Below are 22,485 nucleotides of genomic sequence, written 5' to 3' on the forward strand. Positions count from 1 at the left end.
TTGCCTATTCATTTGAAATAATAATTTTCCTATGAAATAATAAATCTAGGTTTCAAATGGATTTGAATTGTTATTAATCTTAAAAAATGCCTGAATAGACTTCCTCCTTCTATATTTTACGGGACCATAGAGAAAAAAATTCAGACATCCTTGGGCCAGTTATTTTTTTAAAATACTATGCCTTGCAGAAAAGAGGTAGACAAGATTTTAGTAGAATTTTTTGTTTTTGTATTCTTTGATTTCTTAGAGCAGGATTGGCAGACGTTTTCCGTAAAGGCCACAGTAAATATTTTAGGCCTGCAGCATCTGTCACAGTTGCTCAGCTCTGCCCTTATAGCCAGAAAGTAGCCATCGACAAAGTGGGGTTAGTGGGCATTTATTGACAAAAATAGGTGATAGGCTAGAGTTGGTCTGTGGACTACAGTGTGATCAACCTTAGATTCGAAACTACTGAAGCTGTGTCCTGAGGCTTGATTCTGGAGGGAGATGAGATCAGTCACCTCCAAGAATTTCCAAAATAGCAAACACACCCTATAGATCAGGTGTGAATGATAGGGGAGAATTTAAAATCCAGAGTATTAAGTCTGGATTTTTAAAGTGTTATAATTCTTCAGTCAATCTCACCCCCTCATTCCACCCCCCGCCCCCCACCCCGTTCTCTCTAATAGCAATGTGAATGTCTGGTACTTTACTCTTAAGCATATATATATTAAAAAAAAAAAAATACCTGAAATTTCTTCTCTGAAAAGTAAATATTTCTGCATTGGTCTTTACCCAACAGAATGTAACACTCTCCCTGAAAATGCCAACACTACCCGACACAGACTGGGATTAGACAAGTCTAGGCTTCTAGACAAAGAAGAAAAAGTGTTTTCTTATCTTTTTGAGTGTACTGAAGCAGAAGTTAACTCTTTGCTTCCAGATTTGTTCTTGCCATTGAGAACTGTTGGTGGTCTGTCCTTTTATAAACTGTTAAGTAATTGTCCAGAGGAGGAAGAGGGACAGAAACTAGAGGGGTTGGAGAATTTGGATTACAGAGAATCTTGATCTGATTACAGAGAATCAGGTCCCTGGTGGCTCAGATGGTAAAGAGTCTGCTTGCTATGCAGGAGACCTGGGTTCAATCCCTGGGTCAGAAAGAGCCCCTGGAGAAGGGATGGCAACCCAACTTCAGTATTCTTGCCTGGAGCCTGGTGGGCTAAACCCCATGGGGTTGCAAAGAGTCAGACAGGACTGAGCGACTAACACACAAGCACATCTCCATGAGAAGAAGAGCGCAGTGAAACCTCCAGCAGAAGGTGGGTTTTCTTAAAATCAAATGTTTCTTTCTACTTGCCTGGGAAATGGAGCCTTGAGGATACAAGTTGAATGAAAAGGACATTGGCAGAGAGAAGAATGTTGTGGAGCTTGGGTTCACCTGGTCCAGTCACCCCAAGCCTTCTTGGCTGTGGAGTGAGCAGCCCCTGTGTAGTTTAATATCTGTCTGTATCTGCAAGAAGATAGACGGCTATTACTCTGGTTACTGCTCCTGCCTGTACAGGTAACACTTGCAGTAAATTTCACCTTAAAATACATGACGTGAAAGTGGAAGTCTCCACTCCTGAATGCCAGAGTTCATTCTACAGTGTAGCACAGGGGGCAGAGCCTTTCCTTCCTAAAGCTTTAAAGGGTGAGAACCAGGATGAGGTGAGTTTCTAGTAAGTATTTTTTCAAATGTACATAAAAATCACCTAGGGTATTTTTTAAAAATGCAGATTTGGAGAATTCACCCTGAACCTACCAAGATGGAACTTCTGGGGATGAAGCTTAACAATTTTCATTTTCTCAGAAATTTTCTGATTGATTCTAACAGCTAGTCTGGTACCTTAGTGTGGGCTAGGTTATGAGACTGCTGTAGCAAGAAAGTCTCCATCTGGGCTGGCTCTACTAGGGAAGGCCTTCCAGAGCTCCTGTGGTCTTTGAACTGTTTGGGTACCAGATTAAGTTTCTAAAAAAGTTTTTCCGGTAGAGTTGATTCATAATGTTGTATTAATTTCTGCTGTACATTATAGTGATTCAGTTACACGTGTATATACGTTCTTTTTTTATATTCTTTTCCATTGTGGTTTATCACAGGATATTGGATATAGTTCCCTGTGCTATCCAGTAGGTCCTTGTTGTTTATCCATCCTATATATAATAGTTTGTACCAGATAACTCTTTTTTAATCTAGGTACTTAGTGATCCTGTTAATTCTGTTATTTCTTCTTTCTTGAGAGAAACTTTTGGAAAGGCTCAAAGAACTTCACTGCACCAGAGTCGGTCTCTTTTCCCACTCTGATCCATCTACATGACACTGGAGATGGTCCTCACTGTTCAGTGTAAATTCAGCTGCTGCACTGGATCAGTCCCATCACCGTAACGTGTACTGTCTTCCTGGACAAGAAAGTGATTTCTCCCTGAACCCTGTCTTCTCCCCTCTGTTTACCAGCCCATTTCTTCATAGCAGAATTATTTGGAAAAATGTCTTTATTAGGTGTCTCCAGTCTCTGTCCTCCCCAGCCCCTCAACATTCTCTGGCTTTCATCCCTGTCGTTCTGCCAGTCCATCTGCTGTCAAGGTCAGCAGTAATCAGTGAAATCCAGTGGCCAACACTCCGTTTTCATCTTTGTCGCCTTTTCAGAAGCGTTTGACTCAGTCGATCGTTCTTTTATTCTTGAAAACTTTTTTTGTTTTTTTTTTTAACTTGGCTTCTGGAATTCTGCTGTGTTGATTCTCTTTCTGCTTCAGTGACTGTCCCTCTTGAGTCTCCTATGTTGAATCCTCCCTACCTCCCCCATCTCTGAAAGTTATCCCAAGACCCAGTTCTGTACCTTGCAAGTCATTCTGCAGGTGTTTCCATCTAATGCCGTCACTCTCAGTACTGTCTGGCTCATGACTTTCAGATTTCTCTCTCTAGCTTGTACGTCTCCTTGAAGTCCAGACTTGTATATATCTTAGTGGCTGACTTGAAATCTTTACTCAGATGTCTTATTAGCATTTCAAACTTAAAATATCCGGAACTGAACTCTCAGTTTCCTTGCTCTCCATCCCTACACTTGTTCTTACCCTGTTCTTTGCTGTCTCAGTAAATGACAGCTTGATCTTCAGAGCTGCCACAGCTTACACCCCGTGTCCAGCCCATCAGTAACTGATCTGGTCTACCCTCAGAATGCAGTCAGAATCTGATCACTGCTTGCTGCCACCACCCTGGACTACGCTGCTGTTATCTCCAACCTGGGAGATTGCAAACCCCCCCAAATTCTTGTCTGTCTGTACGCCCCTCCATAGTCCTGTCCATAAAGGAGCCAGAGTGATCCTTTTAAACAAGCAGTGAGATCATATTACTCCCTTGTACAGAATCCTGCAGTGGGTTTTCATCTCATTCAGAGGAGAAGCCAGTGTCTTGCAGTGGCCTAAAGGCTGGCATGCTCGGCAGTCTCTCCCTCCCCTGGGCTTCTCTGACCTCATCCCCTGTCCTTTCCTTCTAGTTCAGTCTTACTTCAGCCACACTGGCCTCTTCATCCTTCCCTGGAACTGGCCAGCACACCTGCCTCGGGTGTGTCCTTCCTGGCATGTTCTTCCCCACCATGTCTCCTCACTTCTTTATGCTTTCCCAGAATGTCACCTTATCTACATCGGTGAGGCCATCTCTGACACTGCATTAAATACCGCTCCATTCCCGTGCTTTCTGTCCCTTGTTTGTTCTTTATCATGTCATTTACCATCTGACACACAAGACTTTTGTTTTTATTTTTGTTTTTTACCTCTCCCTTACTCACTCCCACTCCCTACCGCATTGTAAGCCCCCTAAGTCGGGACCTTAGCCGTCTGCTTTTCTGCTGTAGCCCCAGTCCCTGGAATAGGGCCCAGGACAGTGGCATAATAGGTGCTCAGCAAATATCTGAGGAAGGAATGGGAGAATTTGGACTTGCAGTTATTAGCACCAGTTATGGCTATTAACTGATCTAATAGGTGACTGTGGTAAGAAGTTACACTATTGTGAAAACCAAGAAAAACATTTTAGTACTTAAGATATTTTATAGTATTTGTAATTGTTTCTTCCATTTAGGACAGATACAAATAGTTTATGATCTGCAGGCATAGAGAGCTGAGTTTAAGACTTAAACTGGAGGGTAAGAGGCATTCTAGCAAAATGAAGGACTGCGTTTCTAAATAGCTTGTCATGATGGACTGTCACTTAAATTTACTTAGCAAATAGTTATTGAATGAATAAAAGTACACTGTGGGTTAACTTTTTGTATGTAGGGAGGATTTATTAGAAATCATCTTAGTCAATGACTTTACCATTATGACTATATTAGAATCTCTTATTTTTGCCAGTCAGATTTTCTCTCTACTGTTTTAAAGTTCTTCAGTATTCTGCTAGGGATGGTAGTTAAAAATAGTCAGATCTCAATAGTGTACAGATGTCACAGAACAAGAGATAGCTACCCATAAAACTGGTGTCTTTTTTCCTTATCATGTCTTGAACAATTAGACATCTTTTTCATGTCTTAAAAAATATTGGTTTTAAAGTATGGGTTTTATTTATGGAACTTACATTTCATTGCCTGTTTATTTCCTTATTTCTTTGGTATTATAATTAACCACTTTCTTTGTGTGATTCCATTAAATCTTACACATCACTCAGTTCCTTGCAGTTTAGAACTCTGATGTTCGGCAGAGTGGATTTTTTTGCCTCAGCTTGGACGAGTGGGAGTAAATGTTGGCTTCATTCCTTTCTCTTGGCTCAAGGATTTCAGGCATGCTTGTGACCTACTAGCCTGAATTAGGGCTGGTATTGAGTTAGCGAGCATGAGGTTTGGGTTAATAAGTCATATGCCCAGTTCTTGGCTTGAAATTTCACTTGCAAATCTTGTCTTTTCTGGTAACAAATTCAAATAAAATGGTAGGATATACAAATTGAGATACATTTATCTGATGTTTCAATAAAGGAAAATATCTGTAACCTCTAACAGTAGTTTGCACCTATTTTGAAATTACCTTCCAAAAGTGTTTGATGTTCTAGTGTTCAGATAAGAATTCTCTCTGTTCATGTAACAGTTGTATGATGATTTCTTATTTATTTAGTGTGTAAAGCAAAGCAATTTTGACCCTTCAATTTGCTTAAAACTATGTAGCATTTTTGGATATTACTGTTGGGGAACACAGGCAGGATTTTAGTTTTTGAGGATCTATTTCTGCTTTATTGACTATGCCAAAGCCTTTGACTGTGTGGATCACAATAAACTGTGGAAAATTCTGAAAGAGATGGGAATACCAGACCACCTGATTTGCCTCTTGAGAAATTTGTATGCAGGTCAGGAAGCAACAGTTAGAACTGGACATGGAACAATAGACTGGTTCCAAATAGGAAAAGGAGTTCATCAAGGGTGTATATTGTCACCCTGTTTATTTAACTTCTATGCAGAGTACATCATGAGAAACGCTGGACTGGAAGAAACACAAGCTGGAATCAAGATTGCCGGGAGAAATATCAATAACCTCAGATATGCAGATGACACCACCCTTATGGCAGAAAGTGAAGAGGAACTCAAAAGCCTCTTGATGAAAGTGAAAGTGGAGAGTGAAAAAGTTGGCTTAAAGCTCAACATTCAGAAAACGAAGATCATAGCATCCGGTCCCACCACTTCATGGGAAATAGGTGGGGAAACAGTGGAAACAGTGTCAGACTTTATTTTTGGGGGCTCCAAAATCACTACAGATGGTGACTGCAGCCATGAAATTAAAAGACGCTTACTCCTTGGAAGGAAAGTTATGACCAACCTAGATAGCGTATTCAAAAGCAGAGACATTCCTTTGCCAACAAAGGTCCGTCTAGTCAAGGCTATGGTTTTTCCTGTGGTCATGTATGGATGTGAGAGTTGGACTGTGAAGAAGGCTGAGCGCCGAAGAATTGATGCTTTTGCACTGTGGTGTTGGAGAAGACTCTTGAGAGTCCCTTGGACTGCAAGGAGATCCAACCAGTCCCTTCTGAAGGAGATCAGCCCTGGGATTTCTTTGGAAGGAATGATGCTAAAGCTGAAACTCCAGTACTTTGGCCACCTCATGCAAAGAGTTGACTCATTGGAAAAGACTCTGATGCTGGGAGGGATTGGGGGCAAGAGGAGAAGGGGACGACAGAGGATGAGATGGCTGGATGGTGTCACTGACTCGATGGACATGAGTCTGAGTGAACTCTGGGAGTTGGTGATGGACAGGGACGCCTGGCGTGCTGCGATTCATGGGGTCGCAAAGAGTTGGACACGACTGAGCGACTGATCTGATCTGATCTAAGTTAGTGCCCATGGTCTTATTCAGCAGTCAAGCTAAGTAGAATTTTAGCAGGTCATAGGGAGAGAGTAAAACTGTCTTGTTTGCCTTGAACTTTAAATTTGGTCCTTTAGGGAAAAATCTTGTTTCCCCAAGAGATTATGGGTTTATTTTGTCCCAGATCATACCAATCCATTTTAAAACTCGAGTTTTCTCCTTAGCTTTATTGTTATGCTGCTGCTGCTGCTAAGTTGCTTCAGTCGTGTCTGACTCTATGCGACCCCATAGACGGCAGCCCACCAGGCTCCCTCGTCCCTGGGATTCTCCAGACAAGAACACTGGAGTGGTTGCCACTTCCATCTCCAGTGCATGAAAGTGAAAAGTGAAAATGAAGTCACTCAGTCGTGTCCGACTCTCAGCCATACCATTATTTTTAATACATAGCCTGTGGTAGAGAATTTTATTAGCTTTTTAAAAAATTCTAAAGTGGTTATCATCACTTGTCTGTTTTACCCGCCTGCTTTGTGACGTTTCCCCGTGGCAGTTTGGAATGGAAACTGTCTGCCTTCCAGCACCGCTCATCTCAGCATGTCTTTCTGTCATGACAGGGGCTCGTGTGAGATGGAATGTGCCTTCTGCGTGTACCTGGAAATATGAACATTTGTTTATTCGTTTGAAAGGGATGCTTTCTCCAGTTGTGGATGCTATTGCATTTGTTTTAATAAATTCAGTGAAGAACGACTATTTCATAGAGAACTGTAAAGGTTCCTTGTCTTCCTCCGTCAGTTGTGCTGATTCAGTTGCAGTTCCTATGGGATTGTGCCCTTATGCTGTTGGCATTTAGCTGATTGACAAAAGAGAGGGCATACAAAAAGAGCACTAAAATTTAAGGGACAGGAGTGGGATAATAAGTTTTTAAAGACAATCTATTTTGAAGATGAGAATTGAGCCACAGAAACTAGCCTCAGCAGGCAATTAGGGCTGAGTCTCTTAACAGTTAGATTGACTCCATGTACCCAGATCACCCCCCAACACATTCTGTCTGTGCTTGATGGTTCCTCTCCATGCTTTCTGATCACCCATCTGTGTCCACTTGAGGATCCCACATTCAGCATTAACTTGGCCCTGGGTCATCTTGATTGGCGAGGCCGTATTTGTACAATCTGTCTGCTGAGGTGGAACAATAACAGCTGGTATGCAGCTGTACACGTTGTCCTGGGAACTCCTATTTCAGCCAGCAGTTATCCTAACAACATTGGAAACGTTTTCAAGTACTTGTTTTCTGCGACTACTGTTTGTGTTAACTGTTTGGAGACTCCCGTCTAGTAGCTTAAACATCTCCCATCTCTAATCGACTTTCTGTGCTACAACCTCAGTGAAGTTTCGTATTCCCAGGTGGCCCTAGTGGTAAAGAATCTGCCTGCCAATGCAGGAGATGCAGGAGACATGGGTTCGATCCCTGGGTCAGGATGATCCCCTGGTTATCGGAAATGGCAACCCATTCCAGTATACCTTGCCTAGAAAACTCCATGGACAAGAGGAGCTGGCGGGCTACAGTCCAGAGAGTCGCAGAGAGTCAGACACGACTAAGCACTTGTGCATGTCTATCTCAAATCAAGGCTGACTGCAAGGACAGCAGTCACTTTCTGATCTTGAGAAGAGAGCGTATAAGAACAGCAGTGGATCCGTGACTCCTAATATGATACTTCAGAATGAGCTCGTTCTCTTCTAGTGCAGGCCATGCAAGGGCATGTTGAAATTTCGTGCAACTCTGTACATCCATTGTCGTTCATTGCTTCTCTGTAAGGGACGCTATTGCACAACGTCCCCATGGAATTCTCTGAGCCGCACATAACAGAGAAGCATTCATGTTCCGCTGCAGTCAGTACTTGACTCCAGTTCTGAGACAGGAACGGTTTCTCCCCTACTCAGAGAGATTAGCAATACTTCACCATGGAGGGGGCTGATGCAGAATTCCTTGGCTTGACCCTGTGTGAACAGGGGCTGGATTCGCATCGTCCAGGCTGTGGTCCCTTCCTTGTCTATCAATCCCTTGGCCACATGCACTGTAGGGTTCAGAGCAGGAAGTATTAGTTAACTTTGTGTGCTTGGTTCTGAACATCTGCACCTGAATCTCTTTGTTTATGGAAGGGATGTGGCGGCGGGGGGTGAGGGTGGGAGGCAGCAGAACATTCAGAAGCTAAATATCTTCTCGAGGGTGTGTATCCAGGGTTAGTCTTCATGTGCATGAAGACGAGGTGGAGGGGGAAGACCTTCTAAGCTCTATAGTGGCTGGAATACTTTCCAGACAAGATCTTACGGATTTTCTTCATTGCTTGGCTTGGCTCCTTTACTTTGAAGTCGTTTTGTCTACTTTCGTGTGCCCCCAAGTTAGGAAGATAGTGTAGTAGCTGTCATTGGACTGGAAAAACGGAGACCTAGTCCTCTTTTTCTATTAAATGGTAGATGAATGAGACCTTCTTGCTCTGTCTACTGTGAAATGAGTAGGATGGACAGATAAGGAGCAGGGAAGTATAATGAGAGAGAGTGTGTTAACAAGCGTGTGGCAGGTCTCAACTGTAGTTGTTTAATGAAATAAAAACTAGCTCCTAAGTTTCCAATTCTTGATTAACCATGATTACAGGTAGTTCTAGATAACACAGAATATATAAGCCATGACTGTTCCACTCCACTTTGTGTCTTTACTTTCTTATTTGTTTATTTTTGGGGCCACACCTCGAGGCATGCAGGATCTTCGTTCCCTGACCAGGGATCAAACCTGTGCCGCCTGCAGTGGCAGTGTGGAGTCTTAACCACTGGACTGCCAAGGAAATCCTTGAAGTAACATCCGTCCTGCAGTGTCCATCCATTGCATCTGTACAGTAGGAACTAAGTGCTTCTCTAGAAAATCACACCTCCTCGAAGCTGTCCGTGCCGTTACCTGGCAGCTTTGCCTCTGTCCTGTTTGTCTTCTTTCTCTTCGGTTAGCTTTCTGCTAGTTTCTGTCTTGGGTCTCCATTCTCTTCAGATATTCCCTACCTAACATTCTCCACAGGCTTTGCCCTCAGCCCCTTAGCAGGTACCCTTGCTTGTCACTGCACAGAAAAAATAGTCATCAGTTCGAATGCTTTCAATTTCCATCCCCTGCTGCTGCTGCTGCTGCTAAGTTGCTTCAGTCGTGTCCGACTCTGTGAGACCCCAGAGATGGCAGCCCACCAGGCTCCCCCGACCCTGGGATTCTCCAGGCAAGAACACTGGAGTGGGTTGCCATTTCCTTCTCCAATGCATGAAAGTGAAAAGTGAAAGGGAAGTCGCTCAGTCATGTCCGAGTCTTCGCGACCCCATGGACCAAAGCCTACTAAATCCCTTGCATTTGCACTCAGGTAGAAGGCAAGGCGCAGGCTTCCTCCCATATGGAGCCAGTCCTTTCACAGCGTTGAATCACATTCTTGTTTCCCAGCCTCTTTTCTCCAGTCTTTCCCTTTCTGCTGACTGGAACACGACAGCAATGTCTCCTTGTATCTTCTGTCACGTTAAAGGGAGGCATCTTCCCTGGCCCTGTACCCCTCCAGGTTTGCGGTCTTCTCTTTCTCCTCCACTTTATTGAGATGTCAGACCAGGTTGGCTGTACTTACTGTGTCAGCATTTCCACCACCTGTCTGCCATGGGTTCTCAGTTCCAGTTCAGTAAGATCCCTGCCAGTGGGACTATCCTCACTAAGTGCAGCAGTGACCTCTTTTTTTTTTTTTTTAATATAAATTGATTTATTTTAATTGGAGGCTAATTACTTAACAGTATTGTAGTGGTTGTGCCGTACATTGACATGAATCCACCACGGGTGTACCTGTGTTCCCCATCCTGAACCCCCCTCCCACCTCCCTGCAGTGATCTCTTTGTGGCGTGAAGCTAGTGGATGCTTCTTAGTCATTATGCAGATTTAAACACTACTGCTTATTTATTTCCCTCTTGGCTTCCATGATATCTGTACTCTCTGACTTGCCCTCCTCCCTCTGGTCTTCACAGTCCCCTCTGTCACTTCTTTTTCTGGCTGTGCTTTAAATTTTGATGCTCTTCAGCATGATTCCCAAAAGTCAGCTCACTTCTCACTCAACACTCCTGCCCTCTTTGGTCGCAACCATGGCAGTCTTCATTATCCAACTGCAGGCCAATGAGTCCTGGATCTTCTTTTAACTTTTGAAAAAACTAAAAAAAAAAATTTATTTTGGCCACACTGTGGGGCATGCAGGATCTTAGTTTCCTGACCAGGTATTGAACCTGCTCCCCCTGCATTGGAAGCTTGGAGTCTTAACTGCTGAACCACCAGGGAAGTCCTTGAATCCCAAATCTGTATCTCCATCTTAGATGTCTCTCTTGGGCCTTCAGATCATTCACATCCAACTCCCTACCAGACGTATTTTTTCCTGTCTCGGTGACCATAGACACCTTAAATCTTGTGTAGCCAAGATAGATGCATCTCCCAATCATACCCTTTGCTCCTGCCTCCAGTTTTGCTTAACCTCCTTTGTTATCTGTTGCAGTGGATGGTATGGTATGTCTTTCCATTTGGTTGTTTTTAAACTAGGAAACTGAATGTTATTCTTAATCCTACTGCCTTATGGAACACGTAGAAGGAACTTCAGCAATGAAACTGAATGTCAATTAGGGTGAAAATAGAGACGGCTATCGGAAATGACTTCTGCTCCCCTGCATCATTTACCAAATTATTATTGATATTGAGGTCTGCTAACTATATGTCTGAGAGACTGAGCATGCACACACACAATTGCATGTCACCCAAGTCCATTCATTTCTCTCTATTCCAGCTGTCCCTGTATCGAGTGCAGCCACTGTTAGCCAGGATTACTGCCACATCTTTCTAACAGTTCTTCCCACCTTTAGTCCTGTCCCTTCTAACCTGATCTCCACACAGTGGCCAGAATGATCTTTCTAAAAATCAAACCTGATCATGCATTTCTTGACGTAAATCCCTCAGTTAGCTTGTCAGTGGGAGTTGAAGTTGCTCTTTAGCATGGCCTCAGGCCCAGCATGCCCTGCTTGCTAGCTGCCTTGTCTCCAGCCACCCTCCCCAGTCCTAGCTGTACTCCACCCCTCTGTGTCCTCTGTTCTTTCATACATCTTGTTCCATCTGCCTGGACAACTGGTCTCTATTGGCCTAGCTAATCCCTCTGCATTTCTCAGGTCTTGGGTTTAGATGTCACTTCCTCTCAAAAATGTTTCTTGACCTCACAAATGTGGGTGAGGTGACTTTCCTCCAGGCTCCCCAAACCTCATGTCCTTCTCCGTCATAGCATTCATCACGTGGAATTGCAGTGGTAGGCATCCATGGCTGGGTTGGCTGGCCACAACACCGAAAGTCATGCATGTGTCCATCTTGTCATGTGGAATGTGGGAGCCTCCTTTCCAGATAGCCACAGACTGCCACCTCTTTCAACCGTAGCTAAAAGTTAGAATGAGAAAAGCAGCTCTGAAAATGAGGTGTGGGGAGACAGGGCCCGTGCCAGCAAGCTGGGCTGCTTCAGAGCTTACTGCTAGCAGAGTTGCTTTTCTGATGTTTGAGTGACCACATATTCCTGTTTCTTTCAGTGTGTGGCTTTGTGGTGCAGATGTTTGTCTGGGACACTGGATACCCAGATCCGTTTTACCTTCTCTCCTTTGATCCATCCTCCTGCAGATTGGGTTGCTAAAGAACAATGAAATGGCAGAAATGTAGACAGAACAGAAAAGCAAGGGTAATCTGTAGTCCAAAGATTAGTACGTAAGCCTTTGAACATCCCAAGCCACGTACTTATGAGTAACTAAATTGTTTTACCATTCCAGAATGTTTTAGATAGTCTCTGGAATACCATTGATACTGTATTACAACCTCGCCCTCATTCACAGGTGACTTCTTTACATTTTTGACACAGTAGATAGATACAGGTTCAGTTTGCATTCTTTTAACAGGAGTGTTGTAAGCTGTATTTGCATGACCTGTGTCCAAAGTGTTGTAGTGCTTCCTAGGTAGAAGGTCCAGGTTTGTGTTATATTCTCTGGCAACTGTATCAGGTAGGCCCTTGTGCAGTCAGGCTCTTGTGTGTGAACATCTCCAGGATCCTAGTTCAGGAATTCTCTTCTGTACTGTATTATAGTCATGCTTTCTATTTGTATGTTTCTGCTGTTTAGTTGCTAAGTCATGTCCAACTCTTTGTGACCCCATGGATTCTAGCCCACCAGGCTCCATGCGATTTTCCACGGCAAGAATACTGGAGTGGGTTGCCATTTCCCTCTCCAGAGGACCTTCCCGACCCAGGGATCAAACCCAGGTCTCATGCTTGGCAGGCAGAGTCTTTACCACTGAGCCATCTCTGATAATGGTACTGAGAAACAAGCCAGCTGGCCTAGTGTTCAACCAACGCAATGCTGCCAAAAACCTCAAAGCCTTAGCATTTATATCTCAGACTAGATTGAAGAGACAATTGTCTTTAAGCTCCAATTTCATGATTATATATACAATTATATATATAAACATATATATATATAATTTCATGACTATATATAAAATTCAGGATATATATATATTATATAAACTCTGTATATAATTTTATAACTAATCAAGTATATGCAGATATGCAGAATCTTAGTTTGACCTTCCAACAACTCTTTGAGATAGGTGGCTCAGGGATCATCACTCTCATTTTTTTTTGTTTATTTTTGAAAAAAATTTATTGATATATAGTTGATTTACGATATTGTATTAATTTCTGCTATACAGCATGGTGATTCAGTTATATATATATTTTCTTTTTCATATTCTTTTCCATTATGGTTTCTCACAGGATATTGAATATAGTTCCCTGTGCTATAAGTAGGACCTTGTTATTTATCCATTCTATACGTAATAGTTTGCATTTACGAATCCAAAACTCCAAATCTTTCCCTCCCCACCCCCCACCTCCCCCTTGGCAACCACAAATCTGTTCTCTGTGTCTATATCATCATTTCTACAGAGGAGAAAGTGATGGACAAAGCACTAGAGATCCCACCGCTAGTAATTGAGGAGTCAGGATCTGCACTTCAGTCTTGCAGTGCCCAGTCCTGTGTTTTTTTCCTTCATGCATACATCTTTATGTTCAAGATCTTATGTGCGTGAATGCGTTTCATGTATATGGGTACAGTTACACCCCTCTTGTAAGATCTGGACCATAGAGTCAGATTTGGCTTATCTGATCAGTTTTATCCTGGATAAAACTGATTTGAAAAAGAGAGCCTGGACATCCCCACCCAGGTTGAAGTCACCCACTCAGTCCTGGATGGAGTAGCAGGGTGGCAACAGGCCTCCCTCACCCGGTGGAGGAGGGGCGCTCTGAGGAGTGAGGGAGAGGGGGTGGGGGGCCGGCTGCAGAGAGGAGAGAGTTGAGGAGATTCCAGGCCACACACGAGCATCACTCCTCCCCTGGGGGGCGGGTGGGTGTGAGGACGTGAGACAGTGGTAGAAGCCTCTCCTCAGCACTTGCGAGAGTGCAGGAACTCCTCCCCTCCAGGTCCTGGAGGAGGCTTCTTCACGGGAAGTTGATTCACACAGAAGAGACCCCCTGTGTCTGACACATCTTGTCCCCCGAAATATACAATGTGGGTCTGAGCAGGTAGGTGTGCCCGAGAAACCCTTCTTGACAAAAACTGATCGGAAGACCCATTTGTGAATGAATGGCGTTTAAAACCAGTTACACGTTATCTTTTATTTTTTTTATAATTATTTTAATTGGAGGCTGATTACTTTACAGTATTGTGGTTTCTGCCATACTGCACAATATCTTTCTTACCCACCTGAAGTCCTGCTGGCCAGCACCCAGGCTGGCCCAGCCGTCAGACCACGTTCTGGTCTGGCTGCCGCACGGCGCTGCCAGACCCAGTGACCGGGCTCCCAGAGGCACGACAGCCCGTTGGCTCCTGCTCCTTGCTGTTGTTCCCTGCTCGGCACTCATGTCCCATATATTCTCTTCTGAATACAGCTTTTTTAAACTGCCTTTCTCTTCTCTGTCTCTGTCTGTTTTTGTCTCTGTTCAGCGACTGGAGAAGTTTTTTTTCTTCATTCCTACTCAACTCCTGACCTTATCTCTCAAATTTCTTTTCCAGAATCTGGTAAAGAAAGAAAGATTAGTCCCGATGATACTCTTCTTGCATCAAGAAGAGAAATTAAAATGAATAAAGAATGAGTTTTTGAAAATCTTGGAAGTACCCAGAAGAAAGCTAGCAAATATTTTCCTTTCTGTCTTTTAATTAAGCTTTTGTAGAAGCAACAGCATTGAGGATAAAGTGCACTTTTTCACTTAATTTTACTTTCACTTCATAGTATAAGTACATAATATACTGTCAATTTTCCTGGGAAGCAAAATTTCAACAGCACACATCATAAATGGGCTTTTCTGAGCCAGCTTCTGAGCCCAGGGAAAACACGCACTGTTTCCAGGCTGAGAACGGCCTGTCGGCACAGCCAACGCGTCGAGCGTTCCGGCACCCTCTTAGTCTAGTTGCGCAGGGTGGGTTGTGTTCTCTTTGTCGAGCTCCAGAGCAGAGTGGGGATGGAGGAGGGTTCTTCGCTTCATCCACATGACTTACAAGCATCCACGTGTTCGCCCCAACAGGAAAAGCGTTTGACATCACGTATGTGCGCCTCAAGTTCCACACCAGCCGCCCGGAGAGCTTCGCCATTTACAAGCGCACGCGGGAAGACGGGCCCTGGATCCCTTACCAGTACTACAGCGGCTCCTGCGAGAACACCTACTCGAAGGCAACCCGCGGCTTCATCCGGACGGGCGGCGACGAGCAGCAGGCGTTGTGCACAGATGAGTTCAGCGACATCTCTCCTCTCACTGGGGGCAACGTGGCCTTTTCCACCCTGGAAGGAAGGCCCAGCGCCTACAACTTCGACAACAGCCCTGTGCTGCAGGTAGGCACCGGAGCTCGGCGGGGTGGCCGCTGGGTTGTTCCCCATGCGGGGCGTGGGAAGATCATCATGGGGAGGGGGGCCGGCCCGCGTGCCCGCTTTTGGAGGAAGGGTCAGGACAGACAGCTGGACTTTATTCTGCTCCCCAGTGTACTCTTAATAAGTGAAGGAAAGTAGTTTCGTTCCTGCTTCCCCCTTGATGTTTGTTCTTGTGTTTGCGTGCACATGTATCCTGGCATGTAAACTTTACAGATATTTTTAAATGCTGAGCAATTTTAACTTGCATCTCTGTACTTGCAGTGGAAATATTTTGCTCCTCTACCTTCCTTTGGAAGGAGGGTATTTGAATGAATTTGCTGGGTGTTTTGTTTTTGTATCCGGTCTTACCTCTTTGATTTGACAAAATTAAAAAAAAAGGCTTTTAATGTTGGCAAGAGGGAACAACTGAAATAAGATGTTTAAGAACTCTACCTTCCTTTGCTATTTTTAAAACAGTTTTTATTTCTCTTGGGCTGTGCGGGGTCTTTGTTGCTGCCTGGGCTCTTCTCTAGTTTGATGAGCGGGGGCTACTCTCGCTTGTGGTGTGCATGCTCCCCACTGCAGTGCCTTCTGTCGTTCCTGGGCAGGGGCTCTAGGGCGCGTGGGCTTCGGTGGTTGCAGCACATGGGCTCAGGAGTTGCAGTTCCTAGGTCTGGACCACAGGTTCAGTGGTTGTGGTGCATGGGCTTAGTTGCTTCCTGGCATGTGGGATCTTCCGGGATGAGGAGTCAAACCCCATGTCTCCTGCATTGGTAGGAGACCAATTCTTTATCACTGAGCCACCAGGGAAGCCCCCTTTATTATTTTACAGGGAAATATTGGTTGTCTGGCACTGTTGCCAATCATTAAAAACTCTTCATCACCTAAAAGCACTGGTTTTTATGTCGAGATGTGAATTTAGCTACCCTGGTGTAGTGCATAAGGGTGGTGATAGAAACTTGTCCCTTTGTGGCAATCTCAGAGTTCTTTTTTCATAAATTCTGTGTGCATGTTCCTTATGCACTACAATTTGGAATCTTTCTGTATTGCCTAGATGTCTGTGACCTTGTCTTATGTTCTGGCTGCTGATTTTGGAGGGGCAGATGAGTGTCCTGCCACCCTCAGCACATTCACACCGATCAGAGGCTTCCGTCACGCGGCTGAAGCTAACATCTAAATGGGGGCTGCCCATATTAATTTGCTGGGACTGGATGTGGGTTTGCAAGTGCTCCATATACTTTATGAAGAGCTGTTGTGACTTCTAAGTAGGGAATGCCCCTGTTTTTCTGGGCGTTGTGCCTTTGTAGCCTCTCGTTCTCTCTCTTTGGAATTTTTTATGTTCAAGGACTCTTTGTCTAATTTGCCTATGTGGCTTTGGACAGTGGGAACAGCGAGACTATATTCTGTCTGAGTCCAGTTCCTCCCTTCCACTGTACTTCTGTTGCTTGCTGGGGCTTCATAAATCTTAATTTTGGTAAACTCTGAGGGTTCTGGTGAGTAGTGAGTAGGTTTGCAAAGGCCTTTCAGAAAATTTCTTTCAATGGCAGGAAGATGTATTCAAAATAAAGGGCAGAAAGAATAACTGACTCTAGTAGATGAAGAAACAGATTACCTAGGGGAGAAATAATCTACAATTATTCGTTAAAAAAATTTTTTTTAATTTATTTTTAATCGGAGGATAATTGCTTTACAGTGTGGTGTGGGTTTCTGCTGTACAACAGCGTGAATCAGCTATAAGTATACGTGTGTCCTCTCCCTCTTGAGCCTCCCTCTCATCCTTCCGTTCCCACCCCTCTGGGTCATCACGGAGCACTGAGCTGGGCCCCCTGTGTTACTCAGCAGCCTCCCACAAGCTAGCCGTGTCATGCATGGCAGTGTACGTACGTCGATGCTACTCTCTCAATTCATCCCACCCTCTTTTTCCCCTGCTGTGTCCACAAGTCTAAGTTGATCAACTGGCATATGTTTCCTGGCTTTGATTCTTTCTACACAAGTTATTGTATTTTACTGTCTTGGAGAGGGACCATGTAGTCAGTAGGAAAAGCAGTGAGGTAATGTGACTGTGGTTTTCTCGCCCCTTTGCTAACTGTATGCCTTGTTGCTGCTGCTGCTGCTAAGTCACTTCAGTCATGTCCAACTCTGTGTGACCCCATAGACGGCAGCCCACCAGGCTCCCCCATCCCTGGGATTCTCCAAGCAAGAACACTGGAGTGGGTTGCCATTTCCTTCTCCAATGCATGAAAGTGAAAATTGAAAGTGAAGTCGCTCAGTCGTTTCCGACCCTCAGTGACCCCATGGACTGCAGCCTACCAGGCTCCTCCGTCCATGGGATTTTCCAGGCAAGAGTACTGGAGTGGGGTGCCATTGCCTTCTCCAATATGCCTTGTTAGCTTGTCTTAAATCAGTTCCCCAGCTATAGGAGTTCTGATGTTTCTTATTCTTCATGCCTCAGAAACTCATAAGACTAAATGTGACAGAAGGCTGTGGGCATTCGCCAATAGATTTGGTCAGTTGGTATCCTTATGCAGAAGCATCAGTTATGTGTCTCTGGATATAAGAGCTCTGACTCTGATATACAGCTACCAAGGAAGGGTAACTGATCTGCCTGGTAGCCAATCTGACAGTGAGGACAGAGGCAGATGGCTCCTACCCTCCCTGCTCCTTGCGCCTCCCTGTAAAAGCTGTGATCTCTCCGAAACCTTCCTGGTTTCAATGCTGAATATTACTGAGCATGTAGTGATGTATAATAATGATTAGCATTTATTATAGCACTTACTGTAGTGTGCCATAGTATGCCAAGTGTTGTTCTAAGCCCTTTAGATATATTAAATATATTAACACATTTAACTCTCCCAATAACTGTAAGGTAGACACTTCTATTATCTCCATTTTACAGATGAGGAATCAGAGGCCCAGAAAAGAAAAAATCACTGGCCCCAAGTTACACTATTTCTAGCCACTAAACTGGGATTCAAAACATGAAAAGTCTAGTTCTAGAGTTTGTTTTCTTTAAGATGCCCATTGTGAAAGAAAAAGTCTTAGATTCAGCTCTTGAGAAGCTTTTATTCAAGAAAAGCTGTGATAAAGTTGAAGCCTGTCAAAGATGCAAGTGCTAAACACAGAGATCTGTCCAGCTATTTACACTACAGACGGCTAAAAGATTCCTGACATTGTGACCGTGAGTGGGAGTTGTTATTGGAGTTCCAAGTTTGGATATGGTGAAATCACCATCTCTTCTCCTTTCTAATTATACATGGAGGCTTCACAGAGATTAGCCTTGATGAGCTCTCTGTGTTGTTCTATCTGCCAGGTGTTTGGCATGGAGTAAGCAGTGATTCTTAATCAGGGGTGTGCCTCCCTGTCTCACGTGAAACCTTCTGAAAACAGATGCCTTCGGCTCTGCACTTGGCTGGTTACGTCTGTGTTGGTGATGCTGAGGTGCAGTCCCAGGAGAGAACTGAATGTGGGCGTGGCACCTTTGGGTCATTATACGTAATACACCACTCTAAAACTTAATGGTTTTAAACAGCCACGATTTCTTGTTTCTCATGATTCTGTGTCGGCCTGAGGTCACTCCCTGGCCAGTCAGCTGGGATGGGAGCTGGGTTTATCCTCTCCCTGTCATCTTATCTCCTCAAGGAGGCTAGACTAGCCTTCTTCATGTGATCGTGAAAGTATTCAAGAGGGTAAGTCCCAGGGCATGCATATATATCAATTTTCTGCCTGTGTCACATTCACTGATGTTTCTTTGGCCAAAGCAAGTCACACTGTCTAGAATCAGTGTGAAAAGGGAATACACAGGGCTTGGTCACTGGCAGACATGATTCCTCGGGATTACCCCAGATGTAAACATCTGACTAAAATGAGCTCAATGAAAGGGCATTTATTATATGCACTCAGAGCTCATAAAACCTCGGGGAAAACTGTGTAACCTCCCTTCTGGTCCTCTGCCATCATGATAGACCTGCCATCTCGATCAGTTGTAGTTTCTGCCAGTCTGCCCATTTGCTTGTTGTTCAGCGGCTAGGTCGTGTCCAACTCCTTGCCGTCCCATGAACTGCAGCACGCCAGGCTTCCCTGCCCTTCACAAGCTCCTTGAGTTTGCTCACACTCATGTCCATTGAGTCAGTGATGCCATCCAACCATCTCATCCCTTGCCGTCCCCTTCTCCTCCTGCCCTCAATGTTTGCAAGCATCAGGGTCTTTTCCAGTGAGTCAGTTCTTCGCATCAAGTGGCCAAAGGATTGGAGCTTCATCTTTGGCGTCAGTCCTTCCAGTGAATATTCAGGGTTGGTTTCCTTTAGGATTGGCTGGTTTGTTCTCCTTGCTGTCTAAAGGACTTTCAAGGGTCTTCTCCTTGGTGAATGTTAATCTGAGCACCAAGTATATGCTAACCAGCAGTGAAATGCAGTGAACAAAAACAAAAAAATTCCTGCCCTGTGGAGCTTATAATCTGATGTGGCAGTGGTGGGGTATGCAGGTGGTGGTGATGGAAACAGGCAATTTTAATAAAATAGTGATGGGAGGTAGGGAGTTGGAGGTGGTGGTGGTGGTGGCAATTTTAGATAGCCCGGCCAGGGAAGGCCTCACAAGAAGCGACATTTGGGAAGGGTCAGGACAGAAGAGTACATCTGATTGGTTCAGGCCAGTGTAATGATTGATTGCTTTGTGCTGGGAAGTGTCTCCCAGATCTGTAGTAGTGGTTGGGGTAAAACGGAAAGGGAGATGGAACAAGATGGGCAGGGGGAGACAATGACCAGCATATTGAACACGGTTGTGGCGCTTTGTGAACTCTGTTGGCTTCTCTAGGCTGGCTTTGGGGTGCGGATATAGAGTGGAGAGACGGGACATGTGTATTCAGTACCTAATGTATGCTGAGTATTGAAAAGCGTATTTCATTTAAGCCTTTCTACAGCCTTGTGACGAAATTAATATTATTTCTGCCTTGGGGGATTCTGAGTGGTGAAGTAACAACTTAGATCCAAGAAGGGAAGATTCAAGGAGAAAAATATAAGGATATTAAAGGAAGTCTTTGAGTAAGTTAATAGATTTAATGCCAGAAGAAGACATAAGTTAAATGACACATAAACTGTTTAGAAGATTTTGTCACATACATGTCTCTTACAATAATTCAGTGCCTTTACCGTCTTTTCTGTGTTTTTATTTTCTGACAGGAATGGGTAACTGCCACTGACATCAGAGTAACTCTCAATCGCCTGAACACTTTTGGAGATGAAGTGTTTAATGACCCCAAAGTTCTCAAATCCTATTATTATGCAATCTCTGATTTTGCTGTGGGTGGTAGGTAAGTAAGCCATTAAATAACCTTGAAAGCCATAGAAGCTTTGGTGTAGGAGTGAATGCAGCCACTTATTTACAAGGGCATTAGTAATGTTGTTAGACCTCATTATCCTGGAAACAAAGTAACTAGGTTTTCCAAAACCTTGTCCAATCAACACATTCAGTTCAATTCAGTCACTCAGTCCTGTCCGACTCTTTGTGACCCCATGAATCGCAGCACACCAGGCCTCCCTGTCCATCACCAACTCCCGGAGTTCACCCAAACTCATGTGCATCGAGTTGGTGGTGCCATCCAGCCATCTCATCCTCTGTCGTCCCCTCTCTTCCTGCCCCCAGTCCCTCCCAGCATCAGAGTCTTTTCCAATGACTCAACTCTGTGCATGAGGTGGCCAAAGTATTAGAGTTTCAGCTTCAGCATCAGTCCTTCCAATGAACACCCAGGACTGATCTCCTTCAGAATGGACTGGTTGGATCTCCTTGCAATCCAAGGGACTCTCAAGAGTCTTCTCCAACACCACAGTTCAAAAGCATCAATTTTTTGGCGCTCAGCCTTCTTCACAATCCAACTCTCAGATCCATACATGACCACTGGAAAAACCATAGCCTTGACTAGACGGACCTTTGTTGGCAAAGTATTGTCTCTGCTTTTGAATATGCTGTCTAGGTTGGTCATAGCTTTCCTTCCAAGGAGTAAGCGTCTTTTAATTTCATGGCTGCAATCACCATCTGCAGTGATTTTGGAGCCCAAAAAAATAAAGTCTGACACTGTTTCCACTGTTTCCCCATCTATTTCCCATGAAGTGATTGGACCAATCAACACATTCAGATCAGATCAGATCAGTCGCTCAGTTGTGTCCAACTCTTTGCGACCCCATGAATCACAGCACGCCAGGCCTCCCTGTCCATCACCAACTCCCAGAGTTCACTCAGACTCACGTCCATCGAGTCAGTGATGCCATCCAGCCATCTCATCCTCTGTTGTCCCCTTCTCCTCCTGCCCCCAATCCCTCCCAGCATCAGAGTCTTTTCCAATGAGTCAACTCTTCGCATGAGGTGGCCAAAGTACTGGAGACACATTAGTGGATTCTTATTGAGCGTGTAAGTACAGAGCCCTATGACAGGCACTGTGAAGCTACTGAGAAAGTGCGGGACTGACACTCACCTTCTGAGAAGGACCTGACCTCTGGGATCCTGCAGATGAATGAGGCAGGCTCTGTGTGAACGTGTGAAAAGTTAAATGCTAGTACAGTCACATGCTTTAGATAAAGAGATGTCGTATGTCAGAGAATGCTTACAAGACAGTCAGGCTAGAGAAGCAGATCGAATCTAAGCTGGGCCTCGAAGAATAGGTAGGGTTTAGATAAGGAGAGAGGATGTCTGGGTTAGGTGCAGGAGGATGAACATGTCGTGAACAAAGGTTTAGAGTTGAAAGAATCTAAGTCTCCTTGATGGAAGGAACATCTTACATGAATTTGTAGAGTTGTAAACCAGAGAGAGTTTGATAGCCAGAGACCTCAGACAGTGGGCCAAGAATCTTGGACTGACTTCTCCTTGTATTAGCCTATGAAGTCTCCAGAACAGAAACATGATTTTTGTATGCTGTGTCCCTGGTATGGGATTGATGCTCAGGGGAAGCTGATGGAAGCTGTAACCAGTGAGAAACCATGTACTCTTTTGGAGGAGGGCTCTGATATCAGAACAGTAGATCAGGAAGGTGAGCTGCAGGCAAAGTGAAAGAATATGATTGAGAGAATTTTATATTCCTGTTATGATGCTGTCATCTAGGTGTTAGGTGACAAATGCCAGACACGGGGTGGTGACGACAGGGTGGAAAGGAACATTTAGGTGCATTTTGTGAAGGAAGAGTTATCAGGATTTTAGTCAGAGAAGATTTGAAGGTTTAGCAATCAGGAGAATGGTGATAACCA

At 44.3% G+C, this 22,485-nt stretch overlaps 1 protein-coding gene across 1 annotated transcript in view; it reads left to right on the top strand.

Annotated features, from left to right (window-relative positions):
- LAMC1 (laminin subunit gamma 1) overlaps positions 1-22,485 on the top strand; it is a 121,463-nt gene that overhangs the window by 59,967 nt on the left and 39,011 nt on the right. The window contains exons 2-3 of the mRNA XM_027565527.1: positions 14,937-15,241; positions 20,431-20,561. Coding sequence (XP_027421328.1) covers positions 14,937-15,241; positions 20,431-20,561 — 436 coding nt within the window. The remainder of the gene's footprint in view (positions 1-14,936; positions 15,242-20,430; positions 20,562-22,485) is intronic.

The sequence above is a fragment of the Bos indicus x Bos taurus genome, chromosome 16, assembly GCF_003369695.1.
Source record: "Bos indicus x Bos taurus breed Angus x Brahman F1 hybrid chromosome 16, Bos_hybrid_MaternalHap_v2.0, whole genome shotgun sequence".
In the NCBI taxonomy this organism is placed as follows: Eukaryota; Metazoa; Chordata; class Mammalia; order Artiodactyla; family Bovidae; genus Bos; species Bos indicus x Bos taurus.